At 32.9% G+C, this 17,789-nt stretch overlaps 1 protein-coding gene across 2 annotated transcripts in view; it reads right to left on the reverse strand.

The window, feature by feature from the left end:
* Positions 1 to 17,789, reverse strand: part of Epha3 (EPH receptor A3) — a 342,530-nt gene that overhangs the window by 73,227 nt on the left and 251,514 nt on the right. The window contains exons 6-7 of one of the 2 annotated variants that reach the window (XM_026393990.2): positions 3,186 to 3,310; positions 371 to 530 (exon numbers count right to left, since the gene is read on the reverse strand). In XM_026393990.2, the coding sequence (XP_026249775.2) occupies positions 371 to 530; positions 3,186 to 3,310 (285 nt within the window). Of the gene's footprint in view, positions 1 to 370; positions 534 to 3,185; positions 3,311 to 17,789 lie in introns of both variants that reach the window. The other variant, XM_026393989.2, reaches the window with a different exon arrangement.

Consider the following 17,789-nt stretch of genomic DNA (forward strand, 5'->3'; position numbering starts at 1 on the left):
GGTTAACTGAATCATGAAATGAACTTGGAACATCTAGATTGATAGGTGCTAGAAGAATTCTTTACATGAATTTACTCAATATTTTAAAAACACTCTGCTATTATATTAAACAAAGTTCCTCAAGAGGAAGTTATGGCTAACAGAAAACCAGAATCATTCCACACATTAAAATAAGTTTGATTTGTAAAAGAGAACAAGAACACAGATGCAAACCCACACAAATACAACACACATTTCTGCAAATTCCTAAAGTCCCAAGCAAGATACTTTCAATTTATCATACTAGGTGAAAATTTAGAAAGTAAGAATACAATAGCAAATACTTTGGGTAATAATCCTCCCCCATACATGAAATTGAAATAATACATACAGTCTGGGCTTGTTTCAAACTCGAACTTTCGGCTGTTGGTCCCATATCCAGCTGCTGTTCGGGCTCGAATTTGGAATACATATGTAGTATCAGGCTTGAGGCTACTGATTGTGACATTTGTGCCTCTTGCCCTCAAAATGGTATAACTTGTCTCTTGTTCCTGCTTTGAAGTAAGAAAATAAATCATGTTAATATGAAACCTTCATTATAATGCTATTGCATGATAAAAAATGAAACACTCTAAGTTGATTTTTTAATATTTTAAATAGAGCATATGATGCACGAAAAAGTTATGTCAATTATTTCACTCTTTGGGTTCAAGGAGGGAAATATTTAAAATAATAATATTTATAGACTTCCTAATTTGGAGGTTATGATTTGTGCTCTCCACATAAAACTGGAAAAGTTAGCTTTCATTCTTACGTGTTCCTGAACATGTGAGTGAAAATACATTCTCCTTGAAGTCAAAGCTGTGAGAAAGTTTCAAACTAATTCCAAGAAAAAACTTACAAAGAAGGAAATATCCTGATGAATTACACCTAATAAGAACATCATACTAAACCTCGAAAATATTTTTATTAATATAAAAATATTAAACATAAAGTCAAAATTTTATATGTGGTTCTAATTTCCTCAGTTTCTTTTGTATTTTGTGTAAGTCATTGCCATTTAGTAGAGACAAATATCATCTGATTGAATTCTCAAAATAGTGCCCCAAAAGGATTTCTTCTAGGAGATTCACAATTCCACATTAATAATAATGTTTCTTTTGTGTCAAGTCCTGTTTACAAAAATTGAATTTGGGCTGAATTTATTTTTTCTCTACCATATATAAAAATGATAATTAATTAATTACACTCTTTAGCTAGAGATGCTGGTTAGGTATTAGATAGCATTTGAGTTATTATATTAAATAATGAAGAGTTGAATGTATTTCTTCGGCATAAATAATTATTTTATTCATTTAAAAAAAGTATTGAGGAAATACCCAGAAGCAGACTGTGTCCATCATTTTTGAGACAATTAAGCATTCAAGAAATCTGGATCTTAAGAAACTAAAATTCCAGTAAAGCATTCATAATATTTCCAAACCCCAAGTATGAATTTGGGAATAATTTTTAAATTCATGTTTCTATGCTACAAACAAGTATTTATATACACATATTTAAGGTAATATCACATGTATGCAAGCATCATGTTTTTAAAAACTTAGGAAATAATCAATAGATTCAATTATTTTTTGTCTTGCATTGATTGCATAATGTATATTTTACTCTATTGGTAGAGTTTGAAAGAAGTTAAAGTTTTATGTTGGCAAAATATATTAAAAGAAGTCAATTGTATTTTGGACTTAGCATCTTAGATTTAAAGGTGTCATACTAGTTTAGTTATCTAGTCTGAATAAAGGCACAAAATTAATTTTCTTGAATCAACAATAAAACATGTATTCTTAAATTGGCTCACTATTTCTTGTTACACTTTTAAAAATAGGAGATCACAGTCACAAGAGTGATGGGCTTTACCGTAGTGGATGACTGTACTGTGATTATGGCAAAATAAAGTTTCTTAAGTTTCACCTTATTTTGATAAAAAGAGAATACCTTTTTCTTATAGAGAGGTGTATGAAAAGAATAGCATTATATTTGTGAACTACATTGACTCAATAAAGGATATAACTACTTAACACAAAAGTATGTTTATGCATTATGCCCTTTGACAACTGTCATTCTAATAACCCTCATACTTCTAACTATCCATTCTCATGTTGAAGCAGGTACACAATCATAGAAACATACTAAATGAGGAATCATGACTGTCAGGGTTCAAAACATAAACCTAATCCTAATAAATTTTGAGAGGGGCTGTGGGGAATTCATCTAATGTCACTATCTCTCAATTTTTCATTTTATAAAAATTCCTATTTACCAAATTTTATAATATGATCACACTGATGAATTTTAAATAATGCATGCAGAAATGTCCTGTATATATAAGTTGCATCTACATATATATAGCTACATAATTGCCCAACTTTTTTTAAAAAAATTCACTTTAAAATACTTTATAAAAGGCAACAAGTACACAAATGTGTTCTGTTCACATTAGCAGCTATAAAGTGAACCAGTTTTCATGATAAAGTTGAAATATATCTTGCTTTCAAACTTTGCCATAATTTAAAACTAGGGAGAAATAAGTGTTAAAGTGATGAAATATCACAATCTAAATTCTATGTATAAATAACCCTGTGCTCATTTTTATGATTATATTATTGAACCAATTTTATGATGTGAAGCATACTTACTCATCCACCTCACTTTCTATATTTTCCTCTACAGACTCAGGAAACGTTTTCGTGATCAGTTAAATAATGCAGTGTTTTGTTTTTTTTTTAAATTCATTCCAATGCTACTCTCTGTATTAAATGAAAATTATGCGACTATGAAGGTCATAAAATGAAGCTTGAGTCAATTAAATAAGGAATATTTAATCAGGAGACTAAAGAATCATTACAAAATTGTTAGTGGAATAGGCTTCTCAGTGTGAATGAACATAAATGTCCTGTCTATTGTCAAAATAAACTGGCTTATGTTTGGTAGTGATATCTTTGATGTTGTTTATTGTTGTAGAATAGCGGGTATCTGACAAAGTGGTTTCTAAATGCCTCTGTTCCTATAAATCAAAGAGGTCATATGACAAGGATATTAAACATAGCTCCTACTACCAATGTCAGTGCTTTCTTTTCAAGAGCACAGCTCATTATGAGAAAATAAGCTCATTCCCTACACAACTCAACCACATAACATTGTTTCCCCACCTTTTCATAGTATTTGACTTCATAGTCCAATATGATCCCATTAGGATGTTCAGGTTCTTGCCAGGATAGAGAGATGCTGTTTCTGGATGTTCGATCTTTCTTGATTATCATGACAGGTGATGGAGCTGAAAAAGAGAGGAGGGGAGCAAAAGTTGGAGAAAGGAAGATTATGGGCTGGGAAGCATGGTGAATAAGAGTAGAAAGAGAGATGGGAACCAGCAAATGGAGTCTATCATTGGTCTAATCTTTGGCAAGAAAGCATTATTTCCATTTCCAAGACCCTTGAGTATTAATCTAGCCCTATATCCAGCCCCAGCAGCTGGATTTTAGCCCTAGTGCATTCAAGCCTATGGAAAATGAGCTGAGATTTTCTTCTGCTGGTTGACTAGTGGCAAGTGAGCAGATGTTTTCAATCTGCTACTATAATGTAAGCAATGAAATATATTTGATATATTAAAAAAAGAACAAAACATTAGGACTACCTATTTGTTATAATGTTACGAAGTTATTAATGCCAGATTCCTCAGCTCATTGATAACATTTTCATATGCAACTCTGTAAGAGGACTGGAATCCATTATGCACAAGGAGTCCCATGGTATCCATAGGTAATAATAATATTTGTTGTATTGTGAAATAGATATGACTTAGGGTATATTACAGTAGATTTTGACTTCTGACAAAAATCTTTCATGAATAAAAACATATTTAAGAAAACTATTTTATATTTTGAATTTTAATTGCTTAAACATTGAATAAGAAATTCAATGAAATTATTGCTATGTGTTATGAATATATAAATATATTTTGAGATATCTTGATTGGATAATGGCAACATTTGCTATGGTTTGTTGCCTATTATAAAAAATATGAAATATAAATAGAAAGCAGCAGTGTAGGTCAGATACAATAGGATCATCTTCATTTCAAACTAAAGATTGAATATATTTTAAGTGATTTCTATTTCAAATTCTTCCATCAAAAAGAAAAACTATCTATGTACTTTGAGTTTTCAACCTCAATCTTGTTTACCAATCAAGTGAAATGCCTCACTGGAGTATGGTAGCACTTGGCCCTAATGGAATATAGCAAACCAAATTTTAAACACAAAAGAAAAGCTCATGAATTTTTATACATTAACTGTCAAATTATTTTCATTGATTGAGAACCAATTATGTTACACATTTTTTGCAAATCAAGCATGTTTGAAGATTATGTATTTACAATCTCCAAAGAAATAACAGTACAGGTTTCATATTTATTGACTTGATCTTTCTATGACTATCACATGATTATATTTGCATTTCAAACTGATCCTATGTATAAATGCTTTTTACCTTTATGTATCACTTTAAAGTAAAGCTTTCATTCCTCAATTGTGACTTGTACCACTTGAATTAGAATTTATAACAATAAATTTCCCATCCACTTGTTCCAATTATTTCTAAGATGCTGACACTCTTTTCTAATTAAAGTGTTGTTACCCTAATGGTCTGGAAATGAGGACTTAATCTTTTGCAAAATAAAAATGTAGGTTTTGTTTTTGGGGTGGAAAAATAAATTTATTTTTATTTCTTTGGAGTGGGTATTGGGGATTGAACTCAGGCGCACTTGACTACTGAGCAATACCTCCTGCCCTATTTTGTATTTTTTTTTTTAAAAGACAGAGTCTCTCTGAGTTGTTTAGCGCCTTGCTTTTGTGAGGCTGTCTGAACTGGCAATCATCCTGCCTCTTGAGCCACTGGGAATATAGATGTGTGCCACCAGGCTCAGCCAGTAAATTTATTTTCTTATTCTCATTTTAAATTTATTTATAATTCTCATTTTTGCAATTACTATCCTTTTTATGCCAACTAAAGTTATTTAACTTTCATCTCTACTTTTCATCTACTCAATACTCTTCTGTTTTAGTTCCCACATTGGTCTCAATCCCCCATCCTTGTGGTTTACTCTAAAGTTGCTTTAAAGCAAAAGATAAACTATTTTCACTTTATTTCACTGTATTTTCTAAGTCTATACTTATAAAAATCAATTTATTATCCAATTGTTAATGAGAAAATCGAAGTCACCAATGTCCTTGGAACCAAATTTTGCCTCTTTTACAAACAATGGAGAAATTCCACTAGTTTTTCTGCTGAAGCAAATCCATTAGCAGCATAACTTTTTTGATGTATGCTTGCAGAGCATTTCAAAGAAGCTTAGCATTGGAACACTTTCCTTTTAAACCCATAAAGTCCAACATTTAATTCCATACATCAAGAAACTGGTTCATTTTTCAAAATCATTAAAATACATTTCAGACCTGTGGGAAAATAACCAGGTATGGTATCTCTCCTTTAAAAAAAAGGGGGAGAGAGAAAATAATTCCTTTCAAACAAGAATTGTGACAAGGGTTGTATTAACCTTTTAATAAAAGCTTTGCAGGCTGTTTTGGGGGTCTGCCCAAGTTTTACTGCTTGTGCACTAAGCAAGACTTTATAACTGTTGAAATTCTTCAAAGGCCTTTGAGCAAGCTGCAGGCCCCTGTTGGACTGTAATAAATAACCTTTTGTAATTCCACACTTACTTAAGTAGAGGCAATTGCTCGAAGCTTGTGCCATCTCTATGTTAAATGAACCTTTTCTGATTGCTGCTTTTAGTCCCCTGTTAAGTCATTTGTTCTGCTCTTTTAATACACGCCCCTTATGCTGGCTAAATTTCAGCACATTTCAACCCAGTGCACCAGCTAGAAGCCCATTACTCTTAGATAAAGCTCATCAATATTTTAATATTAATAAATAATTAACAGAAATTGTTTTCTCTTGTAAACACGCTACGGAAAGAGATGCATTCCATGGACATTCTGTTGTATTAACATTTTTAAAAAAGTTTCTTAGAACCCCTTTTAATTCACTTATTGAAGTATAATTTCTTCATACTTCAGGCACTGTAACACAATTTATATTGTAAGCAATAAAGAGTCATATGGATTAAATTTCTTTCTGTTAGTCTTCAGGTACCTAAGGGAGATTTGTTCAAATTATGAATTATCAATTTTTATAGGATTTTTAAAATTTTTTTCCATAGAAAAAAATGGTGTTGCAATGTAAGAAATAGATGTAATTTGTTGTAATCTCACTTCTCTATTTTTGTTTTGTTTTGTTTTGTTTATTGAATTTGTGATTTGAAAGAATGCAGGGAGATTGCTATATGGAATGAAAAAAATATAAAACTTCTCTAAAACTGAAGAAATACTGGGAGGTAGATGAAGACAGTAAAAAAGAGAAAACATGGGTTTCTGCTGCAAATTTGCTGATACATAAGCTCAAACAGCAATTACTGCGGAGTCCTCAGTAGCCCATGATTGAGTTTTAATTATGTCCTTTTACCAGATCCTAAATAATAGATTACTAAAATGTTTCTCCTACTGAGAAGAAATTGATGACAGGGTAGGACACGTGAACTGGACCAGACATTTATGCAGGTTAGTAAATGGACAGTTGTGTAGGGGGAAAGAAATTAAGAAATTGATAAAACATTTAAAACAGAAGATAATAATTCATCAAAAGATATTATTATGAAGATAATAATTTTTAAAAAAATCTTTAATGTTTTAATGGGTAAAATACATTTTGTTGTATTGGTATTTGAGATGGAGATAATATTTGATCTTGAGGTTTTATTATTTTGGATACAACCAAATGCGTCCTTTGTAAAATAAAAAAAGAAAGAGATGTTATAGTTGGTAAAGTGATATTTTAAATTAAGTATTCCTTGAAAGGATCCAAATGCAAGGAAAAACAGTGAGAGCTGGAAGGGGTGGCTCATGAATCACACAATTAACCATTCTCCAGGCAGCTGTTTTAGGGTTTACACTGTGCTACTAAAACCTTCCAAACATAGTGAGTACTAAAGAAATTCTGACCTTGTCACTGTGGATCTTGCAATGGTTCTTGCAATTCATTGTTCCTTAAAATATGCCTTTGTCATGACAGATGACTGGACAGTTTCACCCTAAATTATCTAGCAGTATTTGCCTTTAAAAGCCGGTACCAGAGTGCTTTTCAATTTGTCTTCTAAGGAGACATAGCTTCTTACTACAAGGGTTGAATTGTTCACTGGGTGTCTTCCTCCCTATCTATCAATGACATGCAATGACAAGCAATGACAATCTCTTGAATTGGTAACAGGCGATGATGACTAGTTCAGAAGTAGAACAGAAAGAGAAATATAAGCCCTAACTGTTGGTAATTGAACCGAATTTAACAGTGAAAACATTTTTTTTTTTCCAAAACATTGTTTCCTTATTGATTTGTGGAAGAAGGACAAGATTTGGTCTCTTTGTTAATATAACTTAGGCCATTGACTATATCGAATGAAATAACAGAAAAGATAAATTACAATAGATAAGCAAAAATTCACCCCCAAAAAGGGATTCTGATGGGCTGGGGTTGTGGCTTAGTGGTACAACGCTTGCTTAGCATGGGTGAAGTACTGGGTTCAATTCTCAGAACCACGTATAAATAAATAAAAATAAAAGCCCATCAACAATTAGAAAAAGTATTTTATTTTTAAATTTTATTTTATTTTTAAAATGCTTCTCTGTAAAGTGACTGGGTTAGAAATGGGATTTCCATAATTTGTATTAGAATCATGTTTAGTACTTGTGTATGCCAAATCTACAGACAGACATGGAAGGGATTCATTATTTTAAGTCTGGTGTTTTTTATGCTATACTTACTATTATTTTGTAACTAAAATATGACCCTTCCTTAGAATCAGGAAGTCAAAACTCCAATATTCAACTCCTAACAGATCTGATTAGTTTGTTTTTATTGGGACCTTCCTATTTCTGGGTTGGGGAATTTCTAATGAACCTCTTAGGTATCTTCTGTGGTTTAGAGATTGGATAAGTTAAAGTAATAACAAAAAGGGCTCAGTATTTCTCTTCGAAGTGAGCCAAAGCTTTTAAAAATTATCTCCATGGGAAAATATCATGCAGTAAATGGTTGAAAGATTTTTCTTTTGAGTCAGACATTACCCCCCTTATTTTTCTTTAGCATTCTGTACAATGCCCACTTAAGAACATTTCCTTCTCATTTTTTTTTTCAGAACACTTACTTCTGTTAAATCCAGAAACACTCTAGGGTTTGATTTAACATAATCATTCACAGCTTAATGTTCTCCATCTCACCACCCCTGCCCTGAATTCCCAAACCTGGCATTCTCTCTGATTTCCTTTTTTGGCCACCAGCATTCCCATTTTTGCAGTGTATCCAGTTTGAGATTTCAGAGTGATCTCTCTATACTTTCAGCTTGCCATCAGCCCCACCCTCTGAAAGCTGATACTTCTTTGTTGGTTTCCTACTCTCTGGTCTTCAGGCCTTGGGTCAAAAGCTTGCTGTTTTTCCCCTGTTGTCAGATTTAGTGCCTTTCTTCTCAACCTTTTCCTCAATCTTTCCAGAACTTCCACTTCCTACACATTTTGACGATGTATTATTTTATAAAACAAATGAAACATGGACTCTCCCTGACTTCAAAATCTCATAATTTCATATCTAGCTTTTAACTGCTGAGCAAAAAATAAGCTCCAAATGGATGCTCTCAGGATCTATATTTTTAAGAGGTTGATTTAAAAAATGCTTAGAATCACAAGCATTTGAGAAATTTTGGACTAGTCTCTCATAAGGCTGCAACACACATACCAGCTTTATCATCTATTGCTCTCCATTCAAAGCTAAAGTTATAAAGACAATTTTTCTTTCATCTGTCCACATTTGTGCATGTCGTACTTCCTGCCTGGAATGCAAGATCCCTTCCATTTCCACCTGGAAAATGCTTCTGCTCATTACCTTTCAAAATCCACTGCTAATATAATCCCCTTATAAAGCTTTCCCAGTCCCTTAGGCAATAGTTAACCAGCTCCTTCCTCTGTTTTTTCAATAGTGCAGTTCAGCAGTACTCGTGGAAGGTATGTTTCAAAACCCCCAGTGGGTATCTGAAGTCATAGATGGCACTGAACCTTTTATTCATTACATGTGATATAATGTAATTTAAAAATTAGGAAAAGTAAAAGGTTAACAACAATAATTAATAATAAAAATTGATCGGGTCACATTATGCACACAAATACATATGCCACCATGAAATCCACTATTCTCTAAAGTCATCATGCACCAACAAAAAAGGTCTTTAGTATAAACTAATAATAATGAAATCAGTCAGGGTTAGTTGAACACAATCACTGTCATCTAATAACTCATACAGGTAGCATCTGGACAAAGGGATGACCTCTGTCCCAAGGGAATAGACTGGGATGGCATGACATTTTATCATATCACTCAGAATGGTACACAGTCTAAAACATAGCAGTTTTTTTTTTTCTGAAATCTTCCAGTAATATTTTTTGACTGCCACTGTCATCAGGTCACTGGATCCTAGAAAGTGAAATGATGGGCAAAAGAGAACTGCTGTAATCCATTCTCCTAGCATTTAATCCACTGCTCTGCATTATAATATTATTATTTTCTTGCCTGTATCTTCCCACTCTTAGTACTTCTCATTGTGAGCACTCAGCCTTCCACGCCCTGTATAGTGTCGGCTTTGTTCAAGTCTAGTACTACTGTTTCGTTAGCTTTGGAATAAATGTACAGTTTATTTTGTGCCTGGTCCCCTGAGCAATGAAATTAACATAATACAACTTGAACCAAATGATAATTGAAATATGCTTAGGAAAGAGGTGATTTTCTATAAAACTGTATCTTCTAAATTACATGGTAAAAAGAAAAGTAGTTTTCACAATCAAATCAGTGGTGCTGAAAGAAAACGATGTAAGACTTTTTGTAAAATTGTACATTTTGTAAAAAATGAAAATTTCTGACCAAGATTTCCTTTTGTCATTATTTGTTAACAGAGTACATTCAAGTTTTAGGTGTATCAGTCCTAAATTTCTAAAAACTTCTTAAGTTTTAATTATTGAATTTTTAAAACATCAATTAGTTTTAAATACTGGAGCCTGCAGTTATATTTTATAATCTTATCTCCCTCTTAGCATAAAGAAATAAAGAGGGAAAAAAGTGATAGAGGAAGGGTTCATTTCATAAATGATTATTTCAGGGGCTTATCAAGGTGGAATCACCCTGTTTTGCCATTTTCTCAATTGATCTTCAAATTTCTTTTGAAAAATAACAAATTCTCCTTCATTAATATTATCTAATATGTTCATGCAATCAGAAGAATCTTTGCATGAATCTTTCATGACTTTGAAAAATCTATGGAATTAATTATAGCTAAGTATAATGCCTCCATGCAAAAGAGTTTAATGTTTATAAGCAAATATTTTTAAAACTCATCATCCACTTGAAGTTGATTAATCTCTAAAATAAGAAATTATCTACTAGGAAATACTACAAATTAGAGAAAATAGAATTTTTCCATAAAATTATTTACTTTTGGAAAATTCAGAGTACACTAAGAAAAATTTATCATAAAATATTGAGGATATGTACACACATAAATACATACAGTATTAGTATAGTTTAGGGGGAAATGTTGCTTGGATTCACTAGGATATTAAACAAGATTCTACTCTATTTACATCCTTTGAAAGGATATGAGCACTCTTGACAGAGCTGCAGTCTGGGAGTTGAATGAGCCCTATCTCTGGACATCATATGTTGTAACATGAAGCAATCAGAGGACAGTTGTGTGTTTATGTGTGATTTTCATCTTACTGCTTTTCATTAACATACAAGATCCAGTGTTGAAGGAAGATCTTCTACTTTTAACATGAGATAAATGACATTCAAATGCACATATGACTTTATTTCTCTTTTTTATCAACTGCCTTGAAACATAAAAATTTCTAGACAAGTATCCATTTAGCTATGTGTTCGTTTTTTAAAATGCAATATTCATTATTTTATGTGTGAAAGTATATGCTGCATTCTACTGTCATATATAATTAATTTGAACAAATAAAAATGGATTAAAATAGTATATACTTTACAACTCCAACTATTTGCCAAAGCCTAAGCTTAGAAAAATATGTCCCACAGATAATATAACGAATCTACATAGAGAGAATAGAATCTTCCTTTCCAGAGAGACCAAAAATAAATAAATAATAAAATAATAAAATAGCTTGAGAAATTCCTGACATCATTTCAGTCTCAAAAGATCATAAAATTTCTAGAAAATACACCTTCACTTTGGGAGCAGAGATTTGTCTAGATCATGACTTTGTCAATGTTATCATTGGGAATAATTTCCTAATGATAATATTTAGAATATCTGCTTTTATGGAACTTTGACAGCCCAAGTCCTTGACCAATGTAGGATTACTTTAGAAAACATCCTCTGTTCATTTCCTGAATTCAGTGGTTTTCTTAATTCATTGGTTTCTACAAAATAAGATAAGAGTAGAAACATTCAGACCAAGTTGATAACAAAAATTTAGATAACTAAATATAAAATCTTAGGCGAAAAAAATTCAGACACTATCTTACATACAACTCATTAATATTGAGAAAGTTATTTTAGTATAGATGGTCCCAAAGATTTAGGTGAGATAGTTACTGAGTATTGCTGAAAGAAATGTGGTAATGGGAAAGGATGATCATGTAAGATCAAGAAGAAGTAAGTGCAGAACACATTTCAGATTAGAACTATGAGTGTATTTTTTTAAAGGACGGTAAGTAATATTTCTGTTCTGAGTCAGTATTATTCAGGGACAGAGCTGCCATATTCCAGCACAGGATAGATACATCTAACTCTGAGTGCTGGATGCTGTTGGGCTTCTCTGTGGGGCTTCTGGAAAAGGGCTTACTGCCTTTGATTAGCTGCAAGAGTGGAAAGAAATAGTCAAAATACAGCTTTAGAGCAGAAAAGGATTAACATTTACCTTTTGCTTTATAGACTATGATAAGAAAACTATTCTAAAAGGCTCTCCTGTCACTTGGTTCATATCCTTAAGTGGATCAGAAAGGATTAGAAGTAATCTGTATTTTATTATATTACATTATATTTAGAAAGGAAATAAAACATTGGGGCTGGGGATATGGCTCAAGCGGTAGCGCGCTCGCCTGTCATGTGTGCGGCCCGGGTTCGATCCTCAGCACCACATACCAACAAAGATGTTGTGTCCGCCGAGAACTAAAAAATAAATATTAAAAAATTCTCTCTCTCTCTCCTCTCTCACTCTCTCTTAAAAAAATATACACTGGTCTTTGATAAATAAAACTTTGGCACTATTGCTATTAAAGGGACACCAGAAAACAGTCTAAATTAGTGACAAATGTAATTATACCATGATGACTGTATGTTTGTCAAAGGTCATTAAATTTTACACTTATGACCAGTATAATTCACTTTGTCTAAATATTACCTCAATTTAAAAAAAGTAACAATTGCAGCTTGTGTCATTAGATTCAGTATATCATGGTATTAATTTAACCCTAAATATTATTTCCTGTATTCTGGATGTTTAGACATCTGGGGCTTTACTGACTGGGAAGGGTCTGTGTCTTTCAAGACTAGTCAATTAGATAAAGTAAATGACTGGCCAGAAGGTGCCTTTCATACACACAGTAGCCAATCCAAGACATTTGCTCTGTCTCTTACACTGGAGGAGGCAATATTCTTCTGTTCTCATGACCCTGGAGACAGGTGCCAGAAAGCCAGAGAAAGTCCCCATTCTCAGGGTTTCCTGAGTTATTCAAACTAGCCATTCCTGGGCCAGTTTACCCTGCTTGCCTTTCCCATGAAAACCACAGTGCGAACCCCTGTCTCTCCTTCCTCCTGCTTCTTCAACCTGATGACCAATCCTTGGGCTTCCCTTTTGGTCCTGTGTGGCATGGCATTTGTTTCTTCTCCTCTTGGTAACTATAACAAACTAATTATTCTTTTCTTATTTTTTTAAAATTTATGTTTTAACTAACATACATAAAAACAATAAATGTACATAGTTATGGGTTCCTTATGATATTTTGATAGATATATTCATTGAGTGATGCTTAAACCATGGTATACAGCTCACTCCTAAAATATTTATCACTTCTTCTTTGTGAAAACATTCAAACACTTTTTCTCTAGGTTTTTTAAATAAACAGCCTAGTTTCATTGTCTATACTTACTCTGCAAATGCACAGCAGAATTTCTTCTAAGGATAACTGAGTACTTATCCATCAACCTCTCCCCATAATAATAGAAACTAACCACTTTTTCCTCTGTAAATTGCCTTCTGATCTCTTACCTTCATCATACCTTAGTAATAATAAAACATATATTTTAAAATAATCACAATAATGAAATATAATCTGGAATTTTATTTTCAAACAACCAGAGGGAAGACCTTTGCTTGAGAGGGAGAAAATGAGTCATCCAAGGAGATACCTCTCATGTACACAATTACACTGGGTTACTTTTCCCTCTTCAATCCCAGAGTCTTTGACTTTACCTGTTTGGGCTGCTATTGCAAAATATCATAAATGTATAAGCAACAGAAATTTATTTCTTACAGTGCTGGAAGCTGAGAAGTCTAAGATCAAGTTGCTGGTGAATTTGGTATTTGATGAGGGCACATTTCCTAGTTCACGGATGGCATTTTCTAGTTGTGTCCTGACAGGGTAGAAAGGAAGGCGGCTCTCTGAAGCCATTTTTTAAATGCTCCTAATCCCATTCACACAGGCTCCACACTCAGAATAACCTTCCAAAGACCCCACCTCTTAATATCATCACATTTGTGATTAGGTTTCAGCCTATGTACTTAGAGGGGTCATGAACATTCATACCAGAGCAGACCTCCATGATGCAATGACTTTGATGTTTAATTTATACCAAAGTTTAAAACCAGCCTGTAGGAGCTTTGGTAATATATAGTTTCAGCCACCTTTTCCACTTAAAGAATAGGAACTTCTACATTTAAAAGCTTACTAGTTGAGGGGCTCCTATGTCTCTGATGACTAACTCTCATGATTGCAGTCTGATTACATTGTTAATTATATGGTTACACTAAATCACGAGCTAACACACATATAGGGAACTACCTGCTGCTGGTTGGTATCCCTCAGTCCTCAAACCTACAATTTGTTCAATCTTCGCTGGATCCTTTAGTTTTACATTAAAAACAATTCAAATAAGGGGAAAATGATGCTATGGTTATGGCTGAGCAGAATTCTTTTAAGACATCATGTACAAAATGTTTGGGTTGGATTGTTGGTGTCTGCATCACAAATAATAAATTGCTAACTTTAAGGTAGCAGTCTTTGAAACACACAAGCCACATAAATATAGGCACATATATGGTATGTGTTAGTTTTTCAACCCTCTGACAAAATGCCTGTAAGAAAGAAGAATCAAAGGAGGAAAGATTTATTTTGGCTCACAGAATCATAGGTTTTAGTCCAAATTTGACTGGCTCCATTGCTTTGGGCTTGAGGTGAATATCATGGTGGAATTGCAAGAAGGAGCAAATCTGCTCTCCTCATGATGGCTGGGAAGCCAAGAGTAAGGAAGAGGCCAGAGAGAAGAAATACCTTTCCAGGTCACATATTCAGTGACCCACTTTCTCCAACAAGCTCCACAGATAAGGTCAAAACCCTCATGATCCAACTATTTCCCCATATCCCCACCTCTGAACACCACTGCACTGGAGACCAAGACTTCAAACATGAGTCTTTATATCCATAGATACTTTATATCTATACCATAACACAAGTATTTTTGTAGATTCAATTGTGGCTTTATAATAGCTTTATTCTCATTTAAGTATATATTTTTGGGTGAGTGGGAAAACAATTTATTTGCTACTATAGGAATGAGAATTGTCCTTACATGTATTGCAAGCAGGAGTGAGAAATCATTTGCTGAACCCTATATTGGTGTATGAATCATAAATGTTTACGTACATTATCTCTCCTTGAATTTTTTAAAATGGTGGACACTACAGAAGTATGCATTGTTTCTAAATATTATTAATCACATTTAGGAAGCAGAAAAAAAAAGTAAGTGCTTAGCATATGGTTTGTATATGCCTGGAGCAGATGGCTTATATGTCTAGCAACACTACCCAAGTGCAATAGAGACAATTGCAGAAGAGGAGGTCCTCTTGAGAAATGATGTAGTTGATGGCTATTTTAGGGAGGTAAAAAACTCAACCCTTCCATAAGAGAAAATTCTATATAAAGTCTGTTCAAACATTTGGAAATCAGATTTTGTAAATAAGCTCAAAACTATCCAATTTACTCACAAGTAGAAATCCTTAAAAGTTTAGGGGAAAAAATAGAACAAAGAAATATTCCAAAAGAGAGAACAATTGTGGTATGTGACTATATAGAATATTAAATATTTTGATTACCATGAAATCATCTTTCTGAGAAGCCCTAATTCCATGTCACTGTTATGCCAGAGACTTATTTGCAACATAGGTATTCTCCTAAAGAATGCAAGAGTCTTTGTTAACTCAAAAGAAATCACCCAAATCAATTTTAAGTAAAATAGAAAAAAAGTTAAATATATTTGACAGTTACAACATGAATTTTAATATTCATTATACATCTCTTCCAAGTATGTATTCCAATCTTAATATCCATTATGCATCTCTTTGAAGTATGTATCCAAAACCCATCATTAAATTTGTAGCGTAATTTAACAAATTAAGAACTTATAAAAATATTTATTTTTTTCTAGTCTAGCTTTCTGAAAGATGCAGGTGGAGAATATGTTCATTTAGGTGTGTTTACAAATTTCTATAAACAAAATGAACGCAAGCAGAGATTTACAGATTTTCCAAAAGCAATTATGCCTGCAAAATTTCTCTTTGGGCTATAAAATCTGCTTTTCTATATGTATACTTAGTAATACATCCCAACCTCCTTTGTCCCAAATTCTTTCCTTTTCTGCCCCATAACTAGATTAAGAAATGCAAACATTTAGTTGTAATAAATAACTTTGTTCCCCGCAAACAGATTTTTTAAAAATTCAAGCAGAAGAGAAAAGGGGAAAATTTCAGATGCAGACTATCTGCTGCTTAATACCCATGATGCCTGTGGTTGACCTTTTTAGAACCACAAAGGTTTTATTAATTTGAAGACTTTTTGTCAAATACCTTTTTAGCTAGCCATGAATTCTGAGGCAATTCTAGCTCTCTAGTCCCATCCCAATAAGGAAAATACATAAATACATATTTTTACAATTATGAGTACTTCACATAAGCGACCTTAGAACTTTGAGAACTGGAGCTGATTAATTTTTACATGCACCATAAAAATTTTAGCACATTAAGAAAAAAAATAGCCTTAAGTTATTCCATTTTTGGATTGCATAAGTAAAGCTAAAAAGAAAATTATGTGGATACAAATATAGTTCTACTTGTTTCTTTTAAGGATTTGGCTTTCATTTCAATGTGGACATTTAGGTTCCTGCATTTCTAATTCTTTACTGCAATAGCTAACAGAAAATTGTCATTAGCCTACACAGAGTAAGCATTCTCAGACACAGCTGTGTAGACTCTGGCTTTTATAGGACGACATTACAGTTTAGCTAATATGTGTAAAGGTTCTAAACATTCATTCTCAAGCTTCCGAAATAAATTTAAGTCATTTTGTGTTAAGTTTCATTTGGGAAAAACTATATTGTATATAAAAAGACTCCTAAATTAGAATCTCTATTAAAAACTGACTTAAAAGTGCAATGATGGACTCACTATTATTTCATAGAGGGTGAAAATATTCTAACACTGATTTATGGGTGATGGTGTCATTAGTCAATAAAGTTACCAAAAACTATTGAACTGTACACATAAAAATGGGTGGATTTATGAGTTGAAAGTGTGCTCTAATAGTTATTTAAAAAACCCTAGATACAAAGTGTGTGTATGAGTGTGTGTGTGTGTGTCTTTGAATACATTTTCTCTACTGTGTTCCTTATTTTTCTTTCATAACTGTTGGAGCTATTTGTTGAAAAAAATTGCATGAAACTATTATATAGGCATTACAAAGTGTAACTAGCCTGGTCTGTTGGATTTCTTCAGGTACTGAAAAACAATAAACTAAGAATCATTATTATTCACAGTGTACATTCTGTGGTTTCGCTTTAGAAACATGCTTTTCAAGTTAAATTTCCTTCAAAATGCACCTCACCAGAAAAAAAGTGAGGGAAAAATGCTAGAGGCAAAGTTGGGACTAAGAAGTCTGGCAGTATAGCCTCTAAATATGGCTGGGTTTCTCTATGCATTACATCTAGAGGGGCTCACGGTTGGTTTTCATACATGCTGTTTGTGGATCTATGTGTATAGCTTACTTTCCTGGATAGCTAAAGTATGGTGCTTTTACTCTTTGCTAATGTCAGGAATAGCTAAATCTCAAATTGAATTTGAGTTCTAACAGGTTAGTTTAATCTCTGAAAGGAGATCCTGAAATAAGAGTCCAGAAAGACCAAACACTGGGTTCTCATCAATGTTTAAATTTTACAAATGAGTACATGTGGAATGAATGAATATTCCTTTAACATTTGTGTTCAACATAGGTCATTTCAATGTAAAGGTAGCTACACAGGATCACTATAAACTTTTTATAATCTTCATTCATAAAGCAATAATATATATGGACAGATTCTTAAGTGTTTCATG

The sequence above is a fragment of the Urocitellus parryii genome, chromosome 2 (assembly GCF_045843805.1).
Source record: "Urocitellus parryii isolate mUroPar1 chromosome 2, mUroPar1.hap1, whole genome shotgun sequence".
NCBI lineage: Eukaryota > Metazoa > Chordata > Mammalia > Rodentia > Sciuridae > Urocitellus > Urocitellus parryii.